Source organism: Mytilus californianus, unplaced genomic scaffold (assembly GCF_021869535.1).
Source record: "Mytilus californianus isolate M0D057914Y unplaced genomic scaffold, xbMytCali1.0.p SCAF_7, whole genome shotgun sequence".
In the NCBI taxonomy this organism is placed as follows: Eukaryota; Metazoa; Mollusca; class Bivalvia; order Mytilida; family Mytilidae; genus Mytilus; species Mytilus californianus.
Genome location: NW_026262723.1, coordinates 104,135,570 through 104,162,366, shown reverse-complemented (window position 1 = coordinate 104,162,366; position 26,797 = coordinate 104,135,570). Strand labels below are relative to the sequence as shown.

General features: G+C 33.6%; 2 protein-coding genes across 5 annotated transcripts; one reads left to right on the top strand and one right to left on the bottom strand.

The window, feature by feature from the left end:
* Window positions 1-344: 344 nt before the first annotated feature.
* On the bottom strand, window positions 345-26,675 carry LOC127709795 (evolutionarily conserved signaling intermediate in Toll pathway, mitochondrial-like). Its single transcript, XM_052215437.1, has 5 exons — window positions 26,598-26,675; window positions 5,644-6,291; window positions 1,869-2,092; window positions 1,101-1,320; window positions 345-679 (listed from the first exon to the last, which is right to left on the bottom strand). The coding sequence occupies exons 2-5, from the start codon at window positions 6,275-6,277 to the stop codon at window positions 408-410; spliced, it is 1,350 nt and encodes a 449-aa protein (XP_052071397.1). The 5' UTR covers window positions 6,278-6,291; window positions 26,598-26,675; the 3' UTR covers window positions 345-407.
* On the top strand, window positions 13,628-16,477 carry LOC127709793 (uncharacterized). Of its 4 annotated transcripts, XM_052215436.1 has the most exons (3): window positions 13,628-13,693; window positions 13,745-13,795; window positions 13,889-16,477. In XM_052215436.1, exon 3 carries the CDS (start codon window positions 14,106-14,108, stop codon window positions 15,678-15,680), a length of 1,575 nt encoding a protein of 524 aa, XP_052071396.1. In that variant the 5' UTR covers window positions 13,628-13,693; window positions 13,745-13,795; window positions 13,889-14,105; the 3' UTR covers window positions 15,681-16,477. The 4 variants fall into 4 exon arrangements, with proteins under 4 accessions (XP_052071396.1, XP_052071394.1, XP_052071395.1 ...); XM_052215434.1 differs by having other exon boundaries at window positions 13,745-16,477; XM_052215435.1 differs by having other exon boundaries at window positions 13,628-13,795.
* Window positions 26,676-26,797: the final 122 nt, after the last annotated feature.

Genomic DNA, 26,797 nt, shown 5'->3' with positions numbered 1-26,797 from the left:
TTGTTAAATTTCTGAATTAATTTGAGTGCTTTGGTTTGTATCTTTGTTGAAACCATTGTACCATACAATTTTGTGTTGTTTGTGTGCATGATTGTCATTTATAGTGATCCGATACCTATTAGGTTTGCTGGATGGTTGTTTTCTTAAGTCTTTTATATAATATATCAAATTAAAACCACATGCAGGTGTACATGAACTAATTTCATTTCATGGTTTGGATAAAACTCAATTCTAAAATACTTTTTAGGATTTTTCCCTATCCATCTAAAATTTCAAATTTGTATTTCACTAAGAACTTCAATTTATAATTCACCATTTCCAATTTAAAGAAGAGAAATCAGACCTTTCTCCAACTTCTTTATCAGTGTATGCAAGAAGAACATAACATAACAAGATTGCTTTATTTTTTAGCTAGCACTTGACTGTTTTTGGTTTTGTTCATATTTAACAATATCTGTCCCTTGACCTACTATTTTAAGTGTAAATACAACAGGTATATGTTCTAAGTTTGGATTTGAATCCTGAAGGTATCTTATCCATGACACTAGAGAATCTCGAGTAGAACTTCCTGTTATACACATTCCTAAAATAACACCATCTTCCTGTTCATGTACTGACTTCTTTAGTACAATTGATGATGGCTTTTCTTCTTCAAATATGGTTGTCCAGTTGAATAAATCTATTAAAAAATGTTGAACTGATTTAAACATCATAATTGTAATTATAAAGTCAAATGATTAATTTGGTAGAAATGTTAAAGGAATAGTAGTTTATCAATATTCAATAAAAAATGTAAATATTATGGTAATATGTTCCAATTTTGTTTATGAATAAAATCTGAACCTTTACATGGATGTCAATGTCAACACCATTATCTACATAGCCATGAACCACTTATAGAAGAAACACAGTTTTACTTTATCATTATGATTGCTTTTTATCATATTATCCTGATCTTACATTTCCTTTTTTAAGCAAAGAAATATTTTAAAATAATATAGTAATATTATGAATGGCTACAAGTTTACATGTATTTAAATTCATGAACATAACCCCTATCACTCTAATTGAATATTATTGGATTATAAAACTGAAAATACCTTCCTCTTCATCCACTTTCTCTTTAACTTCAGGCTCAGGTTCAGGGTCAGCTCTTAATACAAAATATGTCTGCTTCACATTTCTGAGGTAAACATTGTAACCACCATCTACAAAAACAGCTTTATCTGGAGACAATTTCTTTATAAGCTCCCTTTGTTTTGCACTTTGTGCACTAACAATAAATGTATCTTCAGTTGGATTCTCTTCTGTTTCAGTTGTCTGAAAAATAAGTGATTTAAAATTCTCACCCAATGGATAACTGAATATTTTGGATTTATAAGGCTGTACAACATGCTAAATTTTAGTATATATATCGGTAGTGTATTAAGCAAACATAATCTAGACATTTAGTCAGACTGGACTAACTGACAATAACAAAAACCTCTCTTAAGAATGGAAATGTGACAAGTAATTCATGGTTCACATACAATGCAATCATTTCAGCTGTAAATTTAATTCAAAATTAATCATTCAATATAAACATAAAAAGATGCGGTATGACAGACAATGAGACAACTCTCCACCAGAGACAAATTTTTAAGGATAGCATTATACCATAATAAAACATTGTATTGTCATATTGTAATTTGGAGCATACTTCAAAAGTATGGTTTACTTGAGTAAATAAAATATGTTTAAACTAAACCATAATAAAATGTTTTAATATATATAAGTGTTTGTACTTGTATAGCAAAAACATGTTTTTTGTGTGTAAAAGTATTGTTACATAATTGTACACATGTATAGCATTCTATTACTACACCTACTTTCCACACAGTAAGTTCATTGTTGATGTCAAAGGCCATACGTTTCAATGCTAATTTGGCTAATTCTATTCTGTTATCTGGTAGAAGTTTGGGAATCGGCCATGGATTAGCATGTTTAAATTTGGGCAACCAATACATTGACCGCTGTAGCTTTCTGGTTACATGTGAGTACTCTCCAAATACAGATATAATCAGATTATAAAATTGAACATCTGGAATAACACCTGAAAATACAATGAAGATATACAGTTTAAGCCAAAATTAAAGTAAAGTTTCTTTGTAATTCACCAGTTCAGTTCACAATATTGCCTAAATATGTTCCATTGGTTAAAAAACAAATGACTATAGATATCTGAAAGTTGACATCAGTTAGTAATGGGAAGAGGGTCACAAGTGCATGACAAAGTAAGAAATGATTATCAGATTTTCTGCATATATATACTGATTGTGTAAAATATCCACTGTGATTATAATATAAGGCTTTTTCTGGTGAGTGAGCACAGCAAAGTAAGGGCTCAAACTAAAAAAAAACATACCATTTACCTGTCAAACAATTTTAAAATGCTTTAAAATTGGACAATATTGTGTGAAAAGTAAGTTTACTTCTAGTGAAACCAAAAAAACCAAGACAACGTAGGATACAAAGATTTTATTAAAATTTATCATCCCAAAATACTTGTATTTGCTATTGCAGATACTTTGAAAATTATGAATCACAGTTTCAAGAAATTCAAAGTTCTTTCCTCTCATGAAATTAGCAGGTGTTCATATAATAGGATTACGCAAGTATGAATATGTCATATCTTATTACATGTATGAATAAAAGGAGATATGGGGTACATATACACTACAAACCAGTAAAAGTCTGAAATGGCCTATATATGTACTCGACTGTACTGATTTTTTCTCGACCAGTCTGAATTGGTCTGAAATTTACTTGATAATACTCGACTGTAGTCTGAACCATACTTAGCAGTCTGAACTTGTACTCGACCTAGTCTGAACCATGCTTGACCTAGTCTGAACAATACTCGACCTAGTCTGAACCATACTCGACCTAGTCTGAACCATACTCGACCAAGTCTTAACCAAACTAGACCTATTTTTTGTATCTATCTATTGTATTTCATCAATTTAGGAACTGTTTTTAACAACAGCTATTTCCCCTGGCTAGAAATTTCAACAATAATTTGAAATTAGAAATGTATTCAATATAGCATTGAAACCAAAATTTCACAATAAACATAATATAACTTCATCACCATATTCATCAACACTAATCTTATATACATACATATATATCACCTTTAAAATAAAAATAAAACAAGCTGATCAAATAATCTCAAAACTGAATTGTGTTTAATATTTTCAATGTTATTCAAAATTTTTTGAATGTTTCAGATATATTTTATGGTTACTGGACAATTTTCACCATTAACTTAAGCCTCGTATAGATTTATGGTGTCAGTTGAGTTTAGTTAATAATGCAGTGAACATTTTTTTTATTAAAATATATATAAAATAGCATATAAAGCAACTTAATAAATTTATAAAAAGACACTTTTGTTTTGTTAAACCAAGAATTTAATATAATCATGATAATAGAACTTCCATAGTAATCCTGTGATAAACTTTTAAAAAAGGAAATGTGTTCCAAAGTTACAGTAAAAATTTATTTCAATTGAATTTAAATAATCTTTAAAATTAATATAATTAAATTATTATATAAGATAATTTGATTTAACTATCTCTATTCGATAAATCTGAGAATCATGTAAGAATGTAAAAATCTGTTTTTATAATATATCTTTATTTTATTGTGGCCTTTGTCATGTCAGTTAAAAAGAAATGTATTTTTACAGTTAAAATTTAGAAAAAGTAGAGGTTATTTGGTCAAGTATGGTTCAGACTGGTCGAGTATTGTTCAGACCTTTGGTCGAGTATGGTTTAGACTGAAAAAAATAGGTCGAGTACAGGTCGAGAATGGGTTAAGACTGTTTCAGACTGGTCGAGTAATAGTTCAGACTATTTTCAATGGCAAAGATAAGGGTCAAGTACAAATCAGTACAGTCGAGTATGGTTAAGACTGGGGTCGAGTAATGTCGAGTAAAATTCAGACCAATTCAGACTGGTCGAGTAAAAATCAGTACAGTCGAGTACAGATATAGGCCATTTCAGACTTTTACTGGTTTGTAGTGATATCAATGAGACAGCAACCAAAAAACACAAAAAACCAAAAGATATCTAGTGATAAACATAAGGTCTTCAACATCAGACAGGTGTCTATACAATATTGCAAATACAATCATGTGTTTTGGTATTTGGAGAGTTTGGTGTTGGTGGCAGGTATTGTCTCTGCTAAATTTATTCACAACTTCTTGGACATACTGTGTAGACATCTGTCTATTGTTGAAGGCTGTACATATATAAAAACAAGCATTCTGTGAGTATTGCATGGCAATACATAGTCCCCTACCGGTTAAAAATTCATTGTTCTGGAACAAAATGCTATCTTGATCTATAACTTGTCATGGTGTAAACTATATAACAAATATCAAGTCAATATCTTCAAGCATGACGAAAAAAAATGTGGAAAATTGATTATTTGAGTAAAATTTCCAAGTCCAAGGACCATAACTCTGCACAAAATCATCAGACCAGAACAAAATTATAACTTAATCTTTACCTTGTCATGATAAAACTATTTACCAATTATCAAATCAATGTCTTCAAGCATGATGAAAAAAGTGAAGAAAACTGATTATTTGAGTGAATTTTCTAAGTTCAAGGACCATAACTCTGCACAAAATCATTAGACCGGACCTAAATTCGAACTTGATCTGTAACTTCTCATGATAAAACTATATACTAATCATTAAATCAATATCTTGAGCATGACAAAAAAAAGTGCGGAAAACTGATTATTTGAGTGAATTTTCTAAGTTCTAAGTTCAATCGTCAGACCGGAACAAAATTCAAACTTGATCTGTAACTTGTCATGATAAAACAATACACCAAATATCAAATCAATATCTTCAAGCACGAAGGAAAAAAGTGTGGAAAACTGATTTTCCGGACTGACGGATGGACAGACAGACAGACAGACGGAAGGAGTGCAAACCTAAAGTCCCCTTTCGACTTCGTCGGTAGGGGACTAATAAGGAGATGAAGTATGATTGTCAATGAGACAACTATCCACCAAAGTTCAAATAAAGTGGATGTAAGCAATTATGGGCATCCGTACAGCCTTCAACAATGAGAAAAACCCATACCGTATAGTCGGCTATAAATAAAAAGGCCCCAACATGAAAAATATGTAACAATCCAAATTTATAACAAAACAATTAAGAAATAAAAAATATGACAGACTTGAACCAACGACAACCAATGAACTACAAGCTTCTGACTTGGGACATGTTTGTTGACCTTTATTTATCTTAACTTTTGTTTTTTATGATGTTCGGTTGTTGATGTTTCATTGGTGTATACCACACATCACCTTTAATTCATACTAATGAGAAGACATTAGAAGATATTATTTGAACCACCAGTAACATGATCTGAAAATGACACAATCTTTATTTATTACATCACAGAGGTGATGCATTCATGATTTCATGATCTGTGTTCTGTTACCAGTATGTAATAATGTTACACAAAAACAGAATACTCCTGATGTTCTGATATATAAAGAAAATATCAAATAACCAAACAAAATTGCATATCTATATCAATGTATGGTAAAAAATGACGTTCAGACCAATAAGCATCTTACCATTTTTTCCCATTGTATCAATGACATCAATTGCACAGTCTTGTTGTTTGGGATAGCGTCTAAATTCAGCTTCAATTTTTGACCGTGGTTTTAATCTCTCTTTTGGAAATACATTAATTAAAGCTTTGTATGCATTTAAATCATAGCTAAGATTATATTCTTTCAATTTATCTCTGGCAGCATATATAAACTCTACATGACCTCTTCTGTAAAGACCTTCTTTGTCTAAATAAATATTACAAGCTGTCTTAAATGTTTGCAAAGTCTTAGGTTTAGATTCTAAACTATCAAATATCAATGCTGACTTCTTGGTAAACTGTATTGCCTGTGGAGTTTTGGTGTATGTTTTAGGGATGAATCTCATGTCAATTTTATTTTTTCTGTCCCTTGGGTTTGGTTGATCTTCATCAGGAGCAGGTGGGCTTTGAATGTCTTGGCTGGCTTCAAATTTTGGCCTCATCAGTCCTGTATCACTTTCCTTTTTAATGATTTGAATGTTTTCCTTATCTGTTGAGATTATATCTTTATTCTCCTTACAACTGGGTGCAGATGAATGGTACAATGTGGACAACAACTTCTGTCTTTTTATAACAAGTCTGGCAATGCACTGCATAGGTTCAGTAATCTTCAACATATTTCTATTCAAACCTTAAATGAATAAAAATTGTAAACATGACATGATATTTTCATGCTGAATAAATACTTATGAATACATGTAAAGAAAAGGACATGAATGGAGAAAAAACTATTATATATGAACATGTTCAAATCGGAAAAAAATTAAATATGTCTGCTTAGCAGTTGGTATAGCTGACTTTCCTGTAAATCATCTATATCCTAGCAACATGCACATCTACATATTTACCCAATAACGTCTGAAAATGGCCATTTTTGGAACACTTATCTCACTGGTATTGAAAAATTATTTGAGATGGTTAAAATTTTGCGTAAAATTAAAGGATTCATTGCCCAATATTAAAAACAGAAAACTGGCTTCCTTTTATATATGTTTGTTCGCTGAACAGGTAACATATATAACAAAGACCAATTGTAAATGTCAACTTTATTGTGATTCACCCTCAACAATCATAAATAATGATAAAGTTTCTGGACAACAATAAATTTATTAATGCTAAAAATTTGCATCATGCTGTACGCATGTCTAGTTTGAGTGTTTTTATCTTTGTGACAAGTTTGTGTGTTTTATTACCTGTCTGGCTGGTTTATGTTTTGAAAATTTGACTTTACTAAACAAAAAATTAAAAAACAGGCACAGCTGGGATTGAAATTTGCAAGTAGCCCATGACCCTAAAATTTCAGCTGGGCTACTAACTTTTTCCGCATATTTGCCTGATCACATCACAATAATAAAGTTTCTGGACAACAATAAATTTATTAATGTTGAAAATTTGCATCATGCTGTATGTATGTCTATAGATATAAGAAGATGTGGTATGATTGCCAATGAGACAACTCTCTATCCAAGTCACAATTTGTAAAAGTGAACCATTATAGGTCAAAGTACGGCCTTCACCACGGAGCCTTGGCTCACACCGAACAGCAAGCTATAAAGGGCCCCAAAAATGACTAGTGTAAAACCATTCAAACAGGAAAACCAACAGTCTAATCTATATAAAAAACGAGAAACGAGAAACACTTATGACCACATCAACAAACTACAACCACTGAACATCAAGTTCCTGACTTAGGACAGGTGCTAGTTTGTGTGTTTTTATCTTTGTGACAAGTTGTGTTTTATTACCTGGCTGGCTGGTTTATGGTTTGAAAATTTGACTTGTCTAAAAAAAAAAACAGGCACAGCAGGGTTTAAAATTTGCAGGGGCCAAGTACCCCATGGCCCTTAAATTTCAGCTGGCCTACTAATTTTTTCCACGTTTGCCTGATCACATAACACTTGGCCACCAAAAATATTGGCCATATAGACAAATTGGGGACATCCGTGAAATGGGGAACTATTCCCCAAATGAGTAACACCCCTCAATTGAGTAATCATTAGATAGTGCTAAAAACAAATTTTCTTAGTAGAGTCTTTTTACTTGAAATAACACACAAAAAAAGAAAATGGAACAACTTCTTCCAAAGAACCATAATTTTTTAAGGGGTAGAAAAGTAAGTAGCCTTGAAAATTGCCATTTTTCTAAGTTTTCATAGTCTTTTAAGGGAAAACGGTACTATTACATTTTCCCAGCATTAGGTTGGTCTTTTGTGTACCCAAGGGGGTACACAACAACTCGTACCTTCGGCAACTCGTACTCAACCAACTCATACCCTATTTTTACCAACTCGTACCCATAAATTATATAAATAGTAGTTGTTATTTTCTTTCATATATCATAATATAGCAACATATGAATAAAAAAGTTTGATTGGTAATATGATGCAATCATAATTGTTTCAAATATATCAAAGCTAATCATATGCTAATCATTAGTCCTTAGAATTTTTGATTATATGAAATTGTTTGAACGGCAATTTATTTGATATGCATAATAAATAATTATAATCATACAATATATACTAATCAGTGATCATTAATGAATAATAGACCTACAATAATAGAATGGATTTGTTTAATAAGAAATAAACAGAGAGGTACATTTGTATATAAAAACAAAAATATCGGTATAAATGCGTCACTTTGAACATCAAAGTCCTTCGAGTTAATATACTTAAACAATCACCATCCTCACTGCTTGCTTTATGGTTTCAAAAGGATTAGAAAGGTATTCATTATATATATACTAACATGAAAAATAAAATGCTTCGCTGGGGGGCAGCTTGATACAACCGCAGAGGTCGAACCCTGAACAGTTGGGGCAAGTATGGACACAACATTCAAGCTTGATACAGCTCTGAATTTGGATTGTTTTTAAATATTTGACACAGCATAGGTTTCTGACACAGAAAGAATGTGGTCTAAGAACTTGAATTTTTTTAATTTACCTATTATGGTCCAATGTCCAAAATCAAAATACATGGTTAGATTCAGCATATCAAAGAACCCCATATATTCAATTTTTGTTAAAATCAAACAAAGTTTAATTTTGGACCCCAACTTGGACAAACTTGAAAACTGGGCCCATAATCAAAAATCTAAACACATGTTTAGATTCAGCATACCAAATAACCCCAAGAATTCAATTTTTGCTAAAATCAAACTAAGTTTAATTTTGGACCCTTTGGACCTTAATGTAGACCAATTTAAAAAAGGGGACTTAGAATTAAAAATCTAAATACACGGTTAGATTTGGAATATCAAAGAACCCCAATAATTCAATTTTTGATGAAATCAAACAAAGTTTAATTTTGGACCCTTTTGACCTCAATATGAACCAATTTGATAGCGGGGCCCACAAATAAAAAATCTAAATTCATGGTTAGATTCAGCATATCAAAGAACCCCATATATTCAATTTTTGTTGAAATCAAAAAAAGTTTAATTTTGGACCCCAACTTGGACCAACTTGAAAACTGGGCCCATAATCAAAAATCTAAACACATGTTTAGATTCAGCATATCAAAGAACCCCATGAATTCAATTTTTGTTAAAATCAAACTAAGTTTAATTTTGGACCCTTTGGACCTCAATATGAACCAATTTGATAGCGGGGCCCACAAATAAAAAATCTAAATTCATGGTTAGATTCAGCATATCAAAGAACCCCATATATTCAATTTTTGTTGAAATCAAACAAAGTTTAAATACTGGACCCTATCTTGAACCAACTTGAAAACTGGGCCCATAATCAAAAATCTAAACACATGTTTAGATTCAGCATATCAAAGAACCCCATGAATTCAATTTTTGTTAAAATCAAACTAAGTTTAATTTTGGATCCTTTGGACCTTAATGTATACCAATTGAAAAAACAGGACCCAAAATTAAAAATCTAAACACACAGTTAGATTTGGAATATCAAAGAACCCCAATAATTCAATTTTAGATGAAATCAAACAAACCTCAATATGAACCAATTTGATAACGGGGTCCACAAATAAAAAATCTAAATACATGGTAAGATTCAGCATATCAAGGAACCCCATATATTCAATTTTTGTTGAAATCAAAAAAAGTTAAATTTTGGACCCCAATTTGGACCAACTTGAAAACTGGGCCAAAAATCAAAAATCTAAATACATGTTTAGATTCAGCATATCAAAGAACCTCATATATTCAATTTTTGCTAAAATCAAACAAAGTTTAATTTTGGACCCTTTGGACCTTAATGTAGACCAATTTGAAAACTGGACCCAAAATTAAAAATCTAAATACACTGTTGGATTCGGCATAACAAATAAATAAATGTGATCAAAGATTTTACAAATCTAATGCGCCATACTGTGCAATTAAAGATTTCTTCTTGAAATTTTTCAATATTTGAAATTTGAAAAAAAAAATAATATTTGAAGAATAATTTTTTTAATTTCTGAAATCTGAAATGAGAAAAAATTGACCCCCCACAATTTCTTTTTATCCCCCCCCCCCTTTTTCCCCCAAAAAATTCTTTCCCTCAAGATATGGTCATAATCTCAATTCAAATTTCCAATCGAGTTGGCAACCATAATTACCCATTTAAATTTACCATAGTGCTTACTTAATCTATTTTATAATAGAATTAAAAATATAGTGTCAAATCTTTCATATGGATTTTTTTGTAAAAAAAAAAGATGCAACATTTGCAGATATTTTTTACTGGTCTTCCTTTATAAATATGCATTTCTTTAAACATAATTTAAAAGCAGTGTAAGGGAAGTAACCAAAACATTGTATTTGGATTACCTCCCTTACACTGTTTTAAATTATCTTTATTGTTCATTAACCATTACTTTATACATAATTTAAAAGCAGTGTAAGGGAGATAATTTCAATGATGTATTTGATTTATCTCCCTTACACTGCTTTAAATTATGTTTTGTAATAAAGTATTTGTCCATTAACCAGGACAACCTGGTTTTTCCCCCTTTTTTGCCCCTAATTCCTAAACGGTTTGAGCCATAACCCCCCAAAGCAAATCCTAACCATCCCTTTGTGGTATGGAAACTTGTAGTATAATTTCAGAGAGATCCATACACCGTTCCACAGTTATTGTCTGGAAACTAGAAAATGCTTATTTTTGGCCCCTTTTTGGCCCCTAATTCCTTAACTGTTGGTACCATAACCCCCAAAATCAATCCCAACCTTCCTTTTGTGGTATTTAACCTTATGGTCAAATTTCAAAAAGATCCATTTACTTAAACTAAAGTTAGAGTGCGAAAACCAATGTGTCTTCGGACGACGACGCCGGACGACGACGACGCCAACGTCATACCAATATACGACCACAAAATTTTTTTGCGGCCGTATAAAAATCACATGTCAATCGCAATATGCAGTTTAAAATATCATTTTCCAATACTCTATAGATCATTCAAACTTGAGGATTTTTTTTTAGATATAAATCCTATCAGTAGATCAATTACAAAATAATAATAACAATTAAATTTTAAATATAACCTTATAAATGAAACACTATCATGTTAAAAAAAATATTGGGTACGAGTTGGGTAAAAATAGGGTACTAGTTGGTTGAGTACGAGTTGCCGAAGGTACGAGTTGACATGTACAAAAAAATGTATCCTACCCAAGGCAGGTGAAGGAAGTCAACTTAGGAGCGCTGTGATTGGATATAAGGGTACAATATATTTTTTTATTTATCTATGAATAACTGCAGTGTGTATATTTAAAATATAAATTTTGAAACCTATTGAAATATTTTCTAGAGAATTCAGTGCTCCAGATAAGCTGCGTATTTGCGTGATCACGCAATACAAATAATTAATAAAATGCTTCGCTGGGGCGCAGCTTGATACGACCGCAGAGGTCGAACCCTGAACAGTTGGGGCAAGTATGGACACAACATTCAAGCTTGATACAGCTCTGAATTTGGATTGTTATTAAATATTTGACACAGCATAGGTTTCTGACACAGAAAGAATGTGGTCTAAGAACTTGAATTTTTTTAATTTACCTATTATGGTCCAATGTCCAAAATCAAAATACATGGTTAGATTCAGCATATCAAAGAACCCCATATATTCAATTTTTGTTGAAATCAAAAAAAGTTTAATTTTGGACCCCAACTTGGACCAACTTGAAAACAGGGCCCATAATCAAAAATCTAAACACATGTTTAGATTTAGCATATCAAAGAACCCCAAGAATTCAATTTTTGTTAAAATCAAACTAAGTTTAATTTTGGACCCTTTGGACCTCAATGAAGACCAATTTAAAAAACAGGACCCAAATTAAAAATCTAAAAACACGGTTAGATTTGGCATATCAAAGAACCCCAATAATTCAATTTTCGATGAAATCAAACAAAGTTTAATTTTGGACCCTTTTGACCTCAATATGAACCAATTTGATAGCGGGGCCTACAAATAAAAAATCTAAATACATGGTTAGATTCAGCATATCAAAGAACCTCATATATTCAATTTTTGTTGAAATCAAACAAAGTTTAATTTTGGACCCCAATTTGGACCAACTTGAAAACTGGGCCCATAATCAAAAATCTAAATACATGTTTAGATTCAGCATATCAAAGAACCCCATATATTCAATTTTTGTTGAAATCAAACAAAGTTTAAATACTGGACCCTATCTTGGACCAACTTGAAAACTGGGCCCATAATCAAAAATCTAAACACATGTTTAGATTCAGGAAATCAAAGAACCCCAAGAATTCAATTTTTGTTAAAATCAAACTAAGTTTAATTTTGGACCCTTTGGACCTCAATGTAGACCAATTTAAAAAACAGGACCCAAAATTAAAAACCTAAATACACGTGTTGTAAATGTGCACTTGTGGTTCCCAATTAATGATTTAATATCAGTTTTATGTTTTGAGAGTGTAAAATGTGATAATATGTATTTATAGTTTCTGTGACTTTTTAATGCACAGAAAGCGTACGTTACACTTTTAGTTATTAACTATATTATCAGTGCCAAAAATGGCGCAATTTCGTCATGTACTGTTCAAAGCGCAGCCATTTGGTAAATATTCTAAGTATGGATCCAAAACTACACAAGAAGCATAAGCTAAAGTTAATATATGCTTTATCTAAATAGATTTACCTATTTTCTTACGAAGAAAGGATCATTTTGAGTCGAGGACTCCCATGTTTTTGTCAGCGTTTGACGTTTCATTTCTGTTCCTGCTTAGAATATTTACTTCCGGTATTTTAAAAATAAATACCAGTGCAAAGGTCAAATTCCTCAGTCTTTGCTGTTTACATTTTGGCAAATGCAAAGATCCCGGGTGGTTCCTTTAGAGGTAAGAAGCAGCGCAGATAGCTGTATGCCTCGCATGGTCTAAATTATTTACTATACACATATCGTTTGGCAATTCCTTATCCTAGTTCCAAAAACACATGCGAAATATTATTATTGAGATCAGCTCCGCCTATTTATGCAAATTTACATGACAAATTATTTATAGACAAGTATCTTGAGAATATGTTGGAAATTACATGTTAAATATATTACGATAGTTTAGTCTGTACATTGTTGCGTTGTGCCGTAATAAATATATTATTTTACTACGAATTATTCATTTACGCTACCAATATTACCGTGGAGAACATAGGCCTGATGAAAGACAGACAACACTGTAGTTAGTCAATTTAAAGAGTTTCCGTCGTATATATTTGCTTATAACTATACAAAAACATAGCAAAAAGTAGAAATTACGACAATGGTGGCAGCGGTTTAGTACTCACGTCTTCAGAACTTTGGCACGTCTATTTTTAGAAATATTAATTTATATGGAACACACTAAGTGACAAATATTGTGTATGGAGTGCATTTAGCTCTATACATTATACTGTAATAAATAGAATATCTTGGAAAATATAGGAGTGCATTTAGCTTCTAAAATTAAGAAAATATTTATAAAGGAGGTGCATTTAGCTTCCTAGAAAAAGAAAATATTTATTTATAAAGGAGGTGCATTTAGCTTCCTAGAAAAAGAAAATATTTATAAAGGAGGTGCATTTAGCTTCCTAGAAAGAAAAAAGAAAATATATATTTATAAAGGAGGTGCATTTAGCTTCCTAGAAAGAAAAAAGAAAATATTTATTTATAAAGGAGGTGCATTTAGCTTCCTAGAAAAAGAAAATATTTATAAAGGAGGTGCATTTAGCTTCCTAGAAAGAAAAAAGAAAATATATATTTATAAAGGAGGTGCATTTAGCTTCCTAGAAAGAAAAAAGAAAATATTTATTTATAAAGGAGGTGCATTTAGCTTCCTAGAAAAAGAAAATATTTATTAAGGAGGTGCATTTAGCTTCCTAGCAATTATTTAATAGAGAAATAGAGGTGCAATTAGCTTCTACTATCTTTAAATAAGGGAATAAGTATTTCCATTGCCATATTTTGGGGAAATAACTAGGAGGGTACCATGGATCTTAGAAATAGAAAAATTCCAACTCCTAATTTTGGAAAGGGGGGGAGGAATATAATTATTACACAGAAGGAAAATATAGAATCAGGTAATTTGATAGACCTAGGTACGGAAGAAATAGACAATATGTCAATCTCAAGTCCATCCAGTCCAATGGTAAGTCCTATACACACACCCCTACACAATAACTATACCAGTGTGTATCAGGAAAATATTGAATCAAGTACAAGCTTGCCAGGCACTGATATTACGGCCATTCTAATGGACATTCAAAGACAATTGAAAAATCAAAATAATAATTTTTCTGAGTTGAGCACGCAAGTTTCTGAGATGAGTACGCAAGTTAAGTTAAATCAGGAAAATATAGCGCAACTGGTAAGGGGTAACCATGTGGCTAAAAATAACGCCAATATGCATGACTTCAGTCAAAATAGCTGTTTAGACTTTAATAGTACATCCATTGAACAACATAACCAGGTATTAACAGCCCCTCAGCTAGCAGCTAATACAAGTACTAATAACCCTTATACATCATGTCCAGTTAGCACAAATCCTATAAGAGTAAGTAGTCATGTTCAGCAACTGCAAAGGGAAGAACCAAAACCTAGAAGCCCATTCTTTAATGGTAAGGGAGATTTCAAGGCCTTCTGGACACAGTTTAGGCTATTGAGTAGTAGATTCAAATGGTCCAGCGACAGACAAGTGGAGGAGCTCATTTTAAATAGTCTTAGAGATGACGCCTTGGTATTCGTAAATGAGCTTCCTGCTTCCTTGCACAGAGACATACAACAAATACATGATGCAATGTCTCAGAGATTTGGGGATCACATTTTACCAGAGACGTATAGGACCAATTTGCAGTTTATCAAACAGGGTCAGAAAGAAAGCATACAAGAATATGCAACTCGTGTGGAGAGACTAGTTGGTAAGGCATACCCTGAAGTAAATGATTTAAGTTTGCTGGACCGTTTCAAAACGGAACACTTTATTAAAGGTCTGCCAGACCAATCAGTAGCGTATGAGGTTCTCATACAAAAGCCAGTATCCTTGCAAGAGGCAATTAATCAAGTTTCATGGCTCGAATGTTGCAGGAAGAATGTTGGGAAAAAATACGAAGTAAGACAGGTAAACGCGGGTGATGACGTGGCAGGCCAGGAAGTAACTGAAACCTTGCAGGTATGCAGGACGCAAGATCAGTATGTTACTCATTCTGAGTTAAAATCTGGATTAGATGAGTTGCGAAAAGAACACCAGGTTGCAATTAAAGAGGTAAAACAAGGTCAACAGGAAATATTAAATGTCCTAAAATCTGAGAAAAAAGGAAATGGTAATTTTAACCGAGACTCTGGGGGATATTATAATAAATTAAATGGCAAAAATTCACCAAATGATAACTCATTTATTTGCTATTCCTGTAATCAAGAGGGGCACATAAGAAGAAACTGTCCATTTAGAGGGAATAGGGATAGAAAGTGGAACAATAGAGATCAGTCACAATTGGCTATGCAAAATCAGACGAATTCATTAAACTACAGTGGGCTGGGTCTGTTGGCCAAGTCTCAGCCCAAGTAAGTGAGTGTGACAGGAGTTTAGAGATTAAAGGGGATAACAGTAAAAAAGATAAACAAGAATATAAAGAAATTAAAAATTTAGAGACCCTAAATACCTTGACCTTGCCTAATAATGATGGTTATATTAAGAAATCAGACACAATTGACATAGAGCATTTTGATGGCTCAGAAGAGGACACAGAGTTTGAGGTAGTTATTGATAGAGTTAGTGCAGTTACGATAAAGGCTCCATTGTCTATAGGAGGCCAGCCAGCAAAAGCTGTTATAGATACAGGGGCAGAGGTAACTGTAATCAATGAGTCCTTACTGGATAGATTTTCTGAAGAGACAAGACCTACACTCCAAAAGGCGAAAAGGAGTTTAGTTGTTGCCGAAGCAGGAAAGAAAATGAAAACACAAGGAGTTGCTGTAGTAGATATAGTAATTGGAGACTTGTCATTTCCTTGGGAGGTTTACGTTGCCTCAATAAGAGATGATGTTTTATTAGGGTGTGATATCATAGATGAATTTGATATCACCATCAATACCAGACGGGGTATAGAGGTGGGGGGTACATGGGTTGATTGTGAAGTTATGCGCAGGTCTGATAATATCTCAAGAATTTTTGTAAGAGAGTCCATAACAATTCCAGCAAACAGTGAGGTTATACTGGAGGGTAAAGGTCACCAATCTGAATTGATTGACACTAGATACGCAAGTGTGGAGCCATGTAATAAAGAGGCCAGTAACATTTTAATTGCCCGGTGTCTTGTGGATCCCTTTAATGATAAAATTCCAGTAAGGGTGGCAAATTTGGAGAATTTTCCCGTAAAATTGAAGAAGAATGTTCTTTTGGGGGAAATGCATCCTGTTATTGACTTTGAGCAAGTGGTTGAGCTTGATAAGGATGCGGAGTTATGTAATGATAGAAATTCCCGGTTGGTAAATAGAGTTTGTTCGTCTGACATATGCAATCTGAGAGATGAAAAAGGGGACTTGTCCTGCCCTAGAATACCTTATCAATGGAAGAGTCAGGCTCCAAAAATCCAACAATATAAAGAAATTAAAAATTTAGAGACCCTAAATACCTTGACCTTGCCTAATAATGATGGTTATATTAAGAAATCAGACACAATTGACATAGAGCATTTTGATGGCTCAGAAGAGGACACAGAGTTTGAGGTAGTTATTGATAGAGTTAGTGCAGTTACGATAAAGGCTCCATTGTCTATAGGAGGCCAGCCAGCAAAAGCTGTTATAGATACAGGGGCAGAGGTAACTGTAATCAATGAGTCCTTACTGGATAGATTTTCTGAAGAGACAAGACCTACACTCCAAAAGGCGAAAAGGAGTTTAGTTGTTGCCGAAGCAGGAAAGAAAATGAAAACACAAGGAGTTGCTGTAGTAGATATAGTAATTGGAGACTTGTCATTTCCTTGGGAGGTTTACGTTGCCTCAATAAGAGATGATGTTTTATTAGGGTGTGATATCATAGATGAATTTGATATCACCATCAATACCAGACGGGGAATAGAGGTGGGGGGTACATGGGTTGATTGTGAAGTTATGCGCAGGTCTGATAATATCTCAAGAATTTTTGTAAGAGAGTCCATAACAATTCCAGCAAACAGTGAGGTTATACTGGAGGGTAAAGGTCACCAATCTGAATTGATTGACACTAGATACGCAAGTGTGGAGCCATGTAATAAAGAGGCCAGTAACATTTTAATTGCCCGGTGTCTTGTGGATCCCTTTAATGATAAAATTCCAGTAAGGGTGGCAAATTTGGAGAATTTTCCCGTAAAATTGAAGAAGAATGTTCTTTTGGGGGAAATGCATCCTGTTATTGACTTTGAGCAAGTGGTTGAGCTTGATAAGGATGCGGAGTTATGTAATGATAGAAATTCCCGGTTGGTAAATAGAGTTTGTTCGTCTGACATATGCAATCTGAGAGATGAAAAAGGGGACTTGTCCTGCCGTAGAATACCTTATCAATGGAAGAGTCAGGCTCCAAAAATCCAACAAGTCTATACAGGTGATGATATTGAGGGGGCTGATAGCCTGGAGAATAAGGCCAAAATTCCCAAGCTACCAGACCACCTTAATGATCTATATGAGAAGAGTTGTGAGAATGTTAAAGATGAGGTTTTTAAACAAAAATTAGCTGAAGTTCTTATAAAAAATCAACAAGCTTTCGCTAAAAACAAGCTTGAACTGGGCACATGCTCAATCGTGAAACATCGCATTAATACGGGAAATGCAATCCCAGTTCGACAACCGCTTAGGAGAACTCCAAAGGCTTTTGAGGGGGAGGAAGAGAAATACCTTAAGGACCAACTTGAGGCAGGCGTAATAACTCCTTCTAAGTCCAGTTGGGCTAGCCCAGTGGTGTTAGTCCGGAAGAAAGACAAAACAGTACGCTGGTGTATAGATTTTAGACGAGTCAATGACGTAAGTGTCAAAGATGCATACCCGTTGCCCCGCATTGATATGTGTCTTGACTGTTTGGCGTCGGCGTCAATATTTTCTGTCATGGACCTACAAAGTGGTTATTGGCAAGTTGAAATTGAGGAGGCTGATAGAGAAAAAACTGCATTTACAACTAAATATGGATTATTTGAATATGTTAAAATGCCCTTTGGGTTATGTAACGCCCCTAGTACTTTTCAACGATGCGTAGAGTTGATATTTAGAGGTCTCCAATGGAAAAGCCTTCTTATTTATATTGATGATATTATCATCTACTCGTCAGATATGGTAGACCATATAGAAAAGCTAGATGAAGTTTTGGGTAGACTGTCAAAAGCAGGGTTAAAATTAAAACCATCAAAGTGTGATCTCTTTAAAAAAGAGGTTTTATACCTAGGACATATAGTTTGCGATCAGGGAATAAAACCAAACCCGGCCGTGATAGAATCCGTAAAAAATTGGAAAGTACCAAGTTCAGTTAAACAAGTCCAACAATTTTTAGGGCTCTGTAACTACTACCGACAATTTGTATACAAATTTAGTGAGATAGCAGCCCCACTCAGCAAGCTCACCAGGAAAGAGGTAAAGTTTAAATGGGACTCAGACTGTCAGTCTTCTTTTGATACACTAAGGTCAGCATTATGTACTGCGCCAATACTGGCTTACCCCCACGACACGAGTACTTATATACTGGACACTGATGCTTCCAATGTCGGTGTTGGGGCTGTTCTTTCGCAAATTCAGAATGGTGTAGAAAAGGTAATTGCATACGGGTCGAAGAAACTAGATCAACACCAACAAAGATACTCTGTCACACGTAGGGAGCTTTTAGCTGTTATCACCTTTATAAATCAGTATAGGCATTATTTGTTGGGGGCTAGATTTGTCCTAAGAACAGACCATGGCTCTTTGCAATGGTTATTCAATTTCAAGGATCCACAAGGTCAAGTAGCTCGTTGGCTAGAGGTTTTATCCCAATATAACTTTGAAATCCAACATAGGGCAGGTAAAAAACACCAGAACGCAGATGCTCTTTCTCGGAAAAACGTTGAAGATGACAGATGTAGCCACTTAAGGGAAGGTAAAACTGACGCAACTTGTCAAGAATGCCTAGAAACAGGGCATGACTGGGATAATTTTAGGACAGAGGTAGACGATATAGGTAACCTTAGTAAAGGTGAGGTAATTATTCATGGGCATTTTGACTCAATACGTACAGTTACAAGGAGTCAGACCAAAGATACTCCCTCCTCAAAGGTAAATGTGTCAAACTGGTTCACGGGGTACACCTCTAAAGAAATTGAAGCTCTACAAAGAGAGGATACAGATTTAGGTAGGCTCCATGAATGGAAAGACACCGGTTCCTGCCCTACTCGGGACCAAGTTGTACAGTATAGCCCAGCTATACGTAAATACTGGTTAAGCTTTAATAACATAGTACCTGTAGAAGGGGTACTTTATCAAAAAAGAGTACATTCTACAGGAACATCTAGTCTCCAAATTTTGGTACCTAAAGTCCTAAGACAAGAAGTTATAACAATGTGTCATGATCATATTTTTGGAGCTCACATGGGGGTGAGTAAAACTATTGAAAAGCTGAAATCCCAATTTCACTGGTACTGTATGGGAATTGATGTAAAAAGCCATATAATACATTGTCCTGTATGCAATAGGTTTAAGAAAAGTAAAAAACCTAGGGCCTCTCTGCAAAATTATATAGTGGGTCACCCAATGGACAGAATAGCTTTAGATGTGATCGGCCCATTACCAAAAACAAAAAGTAGCAATCAATACATTTTAGTAATCGGTGACCATTTCACACGCTGGATGGAGGCCTATCCACTTCCCAACCAACAAGCAGAACAGGTCGCAGAGAAACTAGTGCATGAATTCATTGGTAGATTTGGTATTCCCTTAGAAATACACACTGATCAAGGTAGAAACTTTGAGTCTGACCTTTTCAAAGAAATATGCACTTTACTAGAGATAAAGAAAACTCGCTCCACACCTTATCGACCATCATCAAATGGACTTATAGAAAAATTCAATCAAACCCTGGAAAAAATGTTGAGAAGTTTTATAAATAACAACAAGACGAATTGGGACCAATTTGTAGGGTTATTACTAGCTGCTTATCGCAGCACTCCACATCCAGCAACAGGTTTCACTCCAAACTTTTTGATGTTCGGAAGGGAGGTAAATTTGCCAAATCATATTCTATTCCCCTTACCAAAACATGAATCTTTAAGTGTTGGTGAGTATGCTTCAAAACTACATAACAGGATGGAGGAAGTATTTAAAACAGCTAGAGAAAGTTTACAGCTGACAGCAGAACGTCAGAAAAAAGACTACGATACTCGGCTGGTCGAAAATAAATTTACAGTGGGGTCTTTGGTATACAAAAGCAATACATTTTATAGAAAGTTAGATGCCCCATGGTCAGGTCCATATGTGGTGATGGAAATACTAAGCCCTGTTGTATACAAAATTCGGAACCAGAAGAAAACAGAAATTATACATCATGATCGATTAAAACCATACTCTACACAACAACCTCCAATTTGGGTACACAAAATCCAGAGCTCCATTAAGCCAAAAGTAATATAAAGCTTATTCCTCTCATTATATATATTTATATATATATATATACAAAAGATATATTTTATTGCAGATAAAAGCATGTTTGCCTGTAATGGGAATCTGTGTTCTTTTAAAACTTCTTCAAAGAAAGTAATTAAATGGCATGTTATTAGACATCATACGTCACTAGAATCTGTTCCGTTCCACTGCACCCTCTGTCAGTATAGAGCCAAAAACAATATTCAACTAATCAAGCATTTCGATCAACAAAAACATAAATTGATGAATTCACAGCAGAACCTAAGTCAGCAACAATGTATTGGAACCAGTAAACCTTACGATGTGACCTTCACCCATGATAAAAGAGGAGACGTTCAAATATTGCAGGCAGAGTCGATACCGAGACAAGGAATGGTTGTACAAACTGAGGAATCAGTTTCTTTGTCAGATGTGGTTGCCATGGAAGACCCAACCAACATTACAGAGGAAGATATTTTACAAAAAGCCGTAAGATATGCAGAAATTCAGGAAGAAGAAGACTTTATTCCAGATTACGACGACTACTCATCAGATGATATTACAGTAATTAATAAACCAAAAGACAACTCCTGTCAAACAGATGAAGATCTTCCGCAGCGTGTAAGCCTGTTGGAAGAGCAGTTAAAAATAGAAAGGGAGACACATAAAATTGAAACTAACAAATTGGCAGATTTCATTAAGAGGTTACAAACCAGACTTGACCAGAAAGAAGAAGAAGTCAAAAATCTTAATTCAATGATCGTAACAATAGACGAGTATGAAAATTTACCAAAATATGGCACACGCAGTTCGCATGCATTAGATGGTTTCGAAGAGCTTTGGAATAATCCAGATGAGGAAACAGTAAGATTACAAGAGAAATTCCAGGATACAAACAATAATACAACTAAAAGACCAATGAATAAAAGTCCCAGTCCAACTAAGAAGAAACTAAAAAGTGTAGTTATACGGCCGAAGTCAAGTGTGGAAGTATGGAAAGAATTTGCACACAAAGTTAATAAATCCTATAAGAAGGACTTGTTACCCAGAAAAGGATACCGTTTTTAAATGACTTTAATATTTTTACTTATGGTAACACATGATATAAATATGTTCTGATTTTTCTTTGTATTTTTATGAGTACATTTCTATATATGATGAAAGGGAGGAGTGCACATGAACTGAAAATTTAAATATTTTTTTATATTCAATGTAAGGAAATCATTTTTAACACTCATAAACAGGCGCATTAGTTTGTTTATACATGCAATTCTTTAATCGGGCGCATTAGTTCGTTGTTATAAACTAAAATGAACTTCAATATTTCGAGGACGAAATAAATTCTTAGGGAGGGGCAGTGTTGTAAATGTGCACTTGTGGTTCCCAATTAATGATTTAATATCAGTTTTATGTTTTGAGAGTGTAAAATGTGATAATATGTATTTATAGTTTCTGTGACTTTTTAATGCACAGAAAGCGTACGTTACACTTTTAGTTATTAACTATATTATCAGTGCCAAAAATGGCGCAATTTCGTCATGTACTGTTCAAAGCGCAGCCATTTGGTAAATATTCTAAGTATGGATCCAAAACTACACAAGAAGCATAAGCTAAAGTTAATATATGCTTTATCTAAATAGATTTACCTATTTTCTTACGAAGAAAGGATCATTTTGAGTCGAGGACTCCCATGTTTTTGTCAGCGTTTGACGTTTCATTTCTGTTCCGGCTTAGAATATTTACTTCCGGTATTTTAAAAATAAATACCAGTGCAAAGGTCAAATTCCTCAGTCTTTGCTGTTTACATTTTGGCAAATGCAAAGATCCCGGGTGGTTCCTTTAGAGGTAAGAAGCAGCGCAGATAGCTGTATGCCTCGCATGGTCTAAATTATTTACTATACACATATCGTTTGGCAATTCCTTATCCTAGTTCCAAAAACACATGCGAAATATTATTATTGAGATCAGCTCCGCCTATTTATGCAAATTTACATGACAAATTATTTATAGACAAGTATCTTGAGAATATGTTGGAAATTACATGTTAAATATATTACGATAGTTTAGTCTGTACATTGTTGCGTTGTGCCGTAATAAATATATTATTTTACTACGAATTATTCATTTACGCTACCAATATTACCGTGGAGAACATAGGCCTGATGAAAGACAGACAACACTGTAGTTAGTCAATTTAAAGAGTTTCCGTCGTATATATTTGCTTATAACTATACAAAAACATAGCAAAAAGTAGAAATTACGACAACACGGTTAGATTTGGAATATCAAAGAACCCCAATAATTCAATTTTAGATGAAATCAAACAAAGTTTAATTTTGGACCCTTTTGACCTCAATATGAACCAATTAGATAACGGGGTCCACAAATAAAAAATCTAAATACATGGTTAGATTCAGCATATCAAAGAACCCCATATATTCAATTTTTGTTGAAATCAAACAAAGTTTAATTTTGGACCCCAATTTGGACCAACTTGAAAACTGGGCCAAAAATCAAAAATCTAAATACATGTTTAGATTCAGCATATCAAAGAACCTCATATATTCAATTTTTGCTAAAATCAAACAAAGTTTAATTTTGGACCCTTTGGACATTAATGCAATTTGAGAACTGGACCCAAAATTCAAAATCTAAATACACTGTTAGATTCGGCATAACAAATAAATAAATGTGATCAAAGATTTTACAAATCTAATGCGCCATACTGTGCAATTAAAGATTACTTCTTGAAATTTTTCAATATTTGAAATTTGAAAAAAAAAAAATATTTGAAGAATAATTCTTTTTAATTTCTGAAATCTGAAATGAGAAAAAATTGGCCCCCCACAATTTCTTTTTATCCCCCCCCCCCCCTTTTTTCCCCCCAAAAAATTCTTTCCCTCAAGATATGGTCATAATCTCAATTCAAATTTCCAATGGAGTTGGCAACCATAATTACCCATTTAAATTTACCATAGTGCTAACTTAATCTATTTTATAATAGAATTAATAAAAATATAGTGTCAAATCTTTCATATGGATTTTTTTGTAAAAAAAAAAGATGAAAACATTTGCAGATATTTTTACTGGTCTTCCTTTATAAATATGCATTTCTTTAAACATAATTTAAAAGCAGTGTAAGGGAAGTAACCAAAACGTTGTATTTGGATTACCTCCCTTACACTGTTTTAGATTATCTTTATTGTTCATTAACCATTACTTTATACATAATTTAAAAGCAGTGTAAGGGAGATAATTTCAATGATGTATTTGATTTATCTCCCTTACACTGCTTTAAATTATGTTTTGTACTAAAGTATTTGTCCATTAACCAGGACAACCTTGTTTTTCCCCCTTTTTTGCCCCTAATTCCTAAACGGTTTGAGCCATAACCCCCCAAAGCAAATCCTAACCATCCCTTTGTGGTATGGAAACTTGTAGTATAATTTCAGAGAGATCCATACACCGTTCCACAGTTATTGTCTGGAAACTAGAAAATGCTCATTTTTGGCCCCTTTTTGGCCCCTAATTCCTTAACTGTTGGTACCATAACCCCCAAAATCAATCCCAACCTTCCTTTTGTGGTATTTAACCTTATGGTCAAATTTCAAAAAGATCCATTCACTTAAACTAAAGTTAGAGTGCGAAAACCAATATGTATTCGGATGACGACGCCGGACGACGACGACGCCAGACGACGACGACGACGACGCCAACGTCATACCAATATACGACCACAAAATTTTTTTGCGGTCGTATAAAAACCCAATGCAATTGCCCATTGCAGGATTCAATAACCCAATTAATTCAAAGGAAAACCCAATTATATGCCAAAACCATGAGTTCTTAACGCTTTTACTCGCTATCATTTGCGTTATTTACATTTATTTTTATAATATTTATAATTGAAAATGTCCTTTCGTTTTTAAAATAGAGCCCTGCATCAAGTAGCTGTAATGGGTCCCTGTTGGAATTTTCCGTTGCTCGAAAGGTACACGTGTTTATGAAAACATTTCGATCTTCTCGACGTTTATCCAATTAGCGTGTGACATGCTGTCATATTTTTTCGAATTGCTCGGGATTTATCATAACATACAATGAATTAAAACAACAGTAAAGGTCCGATAAAAATATCGAATAGAAGCATGTTTTCGGCTTCTTTTTGATAGTTGAGGGAAAGTTATGATGATAACAAGACTCAGCTAGTGATTTTAGGAAGCGTCCATTGAACCCATGGGAGTGTTTGCGAACCTTAACGAGAACATTGCTATAGAACGATAAACACGGGGTTTCGTCAAAAACGAAATCAGTTGGAAAAAGTGAAAGGCCAAATCAATTATGACATGATATGTAGTTGGAAAGCATCGGAAACCAAAAAGTTCTGATAAGGGACAACTTAACCCAGATTTATGTAAATTGAATTAAACAAAAACAGTTTATATATTATTTTTTTCATTTTAGTTGATGAATGAATACACATATCCGTTTTTTACGTCAAATTATGCAGCTTGACACTTTCTTTGTTTTGGTCTAATTGTTCTGGATGCTTAAGATAGTTGTCTTATTGGCAAGTGCAGTATAACATTGTCATTTATTTACTTGATGTTGAAGAATTATTTGTAAATTTAAGTTGAATGTGGTCTCCATCATTAAACCACCCTATAAATCTCAAGATTTTGGGGTATATCTTAAATCTGGGAACTACTTTTTATTTTTATCAAAAAGTAGATCTGGCAAATAGGTGAAAGGACTGGCAAAACTTTCTTACAGCACCTAAATTTCACATATATTACATAAAAATCTAAACACTTAGCAACACCTACCCCAACTATAAACTGTAGGGTGATCATATGGGATCTAGAAAGGTAATTAGTTATTGTCCAACTAGTGACACCAGCTGCAGTTTACATAAGTTTTGAGAAAATACAAAACTGACAGAATGTTTAAAACGGGACACAAATTAAACGTACAATTGCTCGTCAGTGAATAAACCAAATAAAACAGCTATGCACATATACAAAGAGAGAAACACATTTAAGATGGAAACACATCTGGGGTTGATATAATGTGATTATAACATAATAATTTTCATTATAACTAAAATGAAAACCCCCGATCCTGCGCCTAACAAATTAACCAATAAGTACCGTGTGAAAATACTAACGGAGAAATTAAGTACCAGGATGAAAAAATCCAGCACATAGAGAACAGTTGTGTCATAATATTGACCTTAGGATCAGGATCAGGATAACATGCTTAAATATTCAATATTGTGTTGATGAAAAAACCCAATACATTAAGGAGCTTGGTGGTGAAAAACCCACTTTGATATTTGCTTGAGGGGTGAATTGGAATTGATAATGCAATTAAAAAACTTTATCACCCAATTACATAAAAAAAAAATGGTGGGTAAAAACCCCAATTTGTGAATTCTTATCTGGAGCTCTGGAGAATTATTCAAAAGACTTCTAACATTTCATAAATTTGGTGTAAAATGACGGTGGGCATGGATGACATAAACAAGCTCCATTGGAAGTTGGTCATGATATTTGGTTTCAATTTATACTATTTGGCTTCAATTTTTAAAACAGAATAATAAAGTACTAACACCACACATAAATGTTTTATCCAGGTTTTTATTATAAAAAGTGGTAAATTTAGAAAATGTTAGTATTGTCGCCTATGCCTATGGCAGAAAAATAGTACCGTTTTCCCTTAACGTCTCAGTAAATCAGCTATTAATTTTTTTGAGAACTTGCTGCATTTTTCATGAATACAGTGTATGTGCCATTCATATCGACTTCAATGTTTATATTCCTGGCATTTAATCATGCATAGTCTTATTGAATTGATGAAGGGACTCATTGCATACCAAACAACCCAACTAAATGGGAAGGTTAAATTTTCTTCTGCTAAATTATTTCACCGACTGCAAGCCGGAAGAAGCACTGTTTTTGTAATTGTGAAACGAAGTCCGGAGAGGAACGTGCTAAACCGGAACTTTGATATTTAGACCTCGGCCAATTATGTTATATAAAGTCCCAGGTGTATCTGAACAAATTTAGTCCAAAT

Bases quoted from the DNA above. Each gene is read 5' to 3' on its own strand.
- LOC127709795 (XM_052215437.1), bottom strand. From the start codon at position 6,277: ATGTTGAAGATTACTGAACCTATGCAGTGCATTGCCAGACTTGTTATA. The intron at 2,093-5,643 runs GTAAGATGCTTA...TTGTATTTTCAG, and splicing joins TGATACAATGGGAAAAAATG to GTGTTATTCCAGATGTTCAA. The intron at 1,321-1,868 runs GTAGGTGTAGTA...CTTATTTTTCAG, and splicing joins ATGAACTTACTGTGTGGAAA to ACAACTGAAACAGAAGAGAA.
- LOC127709793 (XM_052215436.1), top strand. From the start codon at position 14,106: ATGGATCTTAGAAATAGAAAAATTCCAACTCCTAATTTTGGAAAGGGG.